This window comes from Myxocyprinus asiaticus, chromosome 45 (assembly GCF_019703515.2).
Source record: "Myxocyprinus asiaticus isolate MX2 ecotype Aquarium Trade chromosome 45, UBuf_Myxa_2, whole genome shotgun sequence".
Lineage (NCBI taxonomy): Eukaryota > Metazoa > Chordata > Actinopteri > Cypriniformes > Catostomidae > Myxocyprinus > Myxocyprinus asiaticus.
Genome location: NC_059388.1, coordinates 15,825,476 through 15,826,978, shown reverse-complemented (window position 1 = coordinate 15,826,978; position 1,503 = coordinate 15,825,476). Strand labels below are relative to the sequence as shown.

Below are 1,503 nucleotides of genomic sequence, written 5' to 3'. Positions count from 1 at the left end.
TCGGATGAGGGTTCCTACGACCCACTGAGTCCAGAAGAACAAGAGCTCCTGGACTTCACCAACTGGTTTTGAACAGCAGTGAAAGGTGCGTCTTCATTGCCGTGTGAATATCATCATTATTATTGATCTAGGTGTGTTTTTTAGGATTGTTGTTCATGCATGTGTAATGATCTGATCTTTATTGCATTTTCTCTTTCTAGGAAACGTAAAAATCGCAGCACTCGCTTGGGAGGCACTCGGATAACCCCCGTCCTCCAAGAACACAAAGCACTGCGTTTGCGCTGCAGTCCGGTTCGGACAGACTCGTATCCACACCCAGAGATGGCCCATATAAGTCGGCAAACCGACAGCCACCGGCCCCGAGTGCAGTCATAGAGCCAGAGCCAAAGGACTTAAAGGGAAGAGGGCACCCCTGGCAGCATGGGACGTCCGGTCCTTCCAGCGCATTCGCCCAAGAAATCCATTCTAAAAAATGACTTTCCACGACATTGTGGCATATATAACAACAACAGTAAATGTTGTCCTTTACCTATGCTTAAGCTAATCAAAGAAGGTTTGCCCTGTTAGACCCCTTTCACGTGTAACTCTAATATGCTTCCAACGTGGCGAATTTATTATTATATATTTTTATATATTAAGCTATTTTTGTATGTAAGAGATTTATAGATGTTTTTGTACACATTCATTTTAATAATGTATATATTTTTGACCTATAGCCTGCCGTAAAATGCTCATTACCTCTCGCTTATTCAGACTTATCAGATGCATCGCAATTCCCTTTACGGTTGTGGAGGTTTTAGAGAAGTGTATACTACTCAAGAGTTTAAATTCCAACACCAACGTGTCTTATTTAATAGGAATAACTATTGCATTTGTAAAATGACTCGGAGTTCATATATGCTCATATAGTTCATATAGTGATCAAAGTTATGCAGCTATTGTCCAAACGGAGCACAACGGATGTGTTTTGTGTCTCCTTACTGCCTGTTCAACTTTGCCTTTACAATGCTGAGGTTTGCATATCTCAGAAAATAAGAAAAATGCCTTATCTCCATATTTTCTATACTTTAGTCTCATAATAAAAGTTTCTAAAACATTTCTATTGAGTTTGGTTTGTGTATTGGGGCATATTCTCTTGCTGATTTTACACACACATATACGGTATATATATATATATATATATATATATGAAAGCAAATCAGCACCAAGCTTCGAGATTTGTAGATTTTCGTTTGACATTTTCTTTTTATGAATATAAGTGATAAGCCTGCTTCTGCCTGTTGTCAGGCTGGAGGGGACGTGACCAGCATACTGGACAGACTGCCCTCATAATGAATGCCAATTTAGTGAACACACCACATTTGGAAAATACGCATATTCTTGTTTAAAAAAAAAACGCTCTGCCAGAGAGAGAGAGAGAGAGAGAGAGAGAGAGAGAGAGAGAGAGAGAGATGACATGACATGACATGACATAAAATGACAAAGTAATCGCGTAAAGAGTGT

The 1,503-nt window shown here is 39.5% G+C and overlaps 1 protein-coding gene across 1 annotated transcript in view; it reads left to right on the top strand.

The window, feature by feature from the left end:
• The window catches only part of LOC127435474 (achaete-scute homolog 1a-like), a 1,664-nt gene extending 657 nt beyond the window's left edge, over positions 1–1,007 (top strand). The window contains exons 1-2 of the mRNA XM_051689010.1: positions 1–85; positions 201–1,007. The exon at positions 1–85 is cut by the window's left edge and continues 657 nt beyond it. Coding sequence (XP_051544970.1) covers positions 1–72 — 72 coding nt within the window. The 3' untranslated portion in view covers positions 73–85; positions 201–1,007. The remainder of the gene's footprint in view (positions 86–200) is intronic.
• Positions 1,008–1,503: the final 496 nt, after the last annotated feature.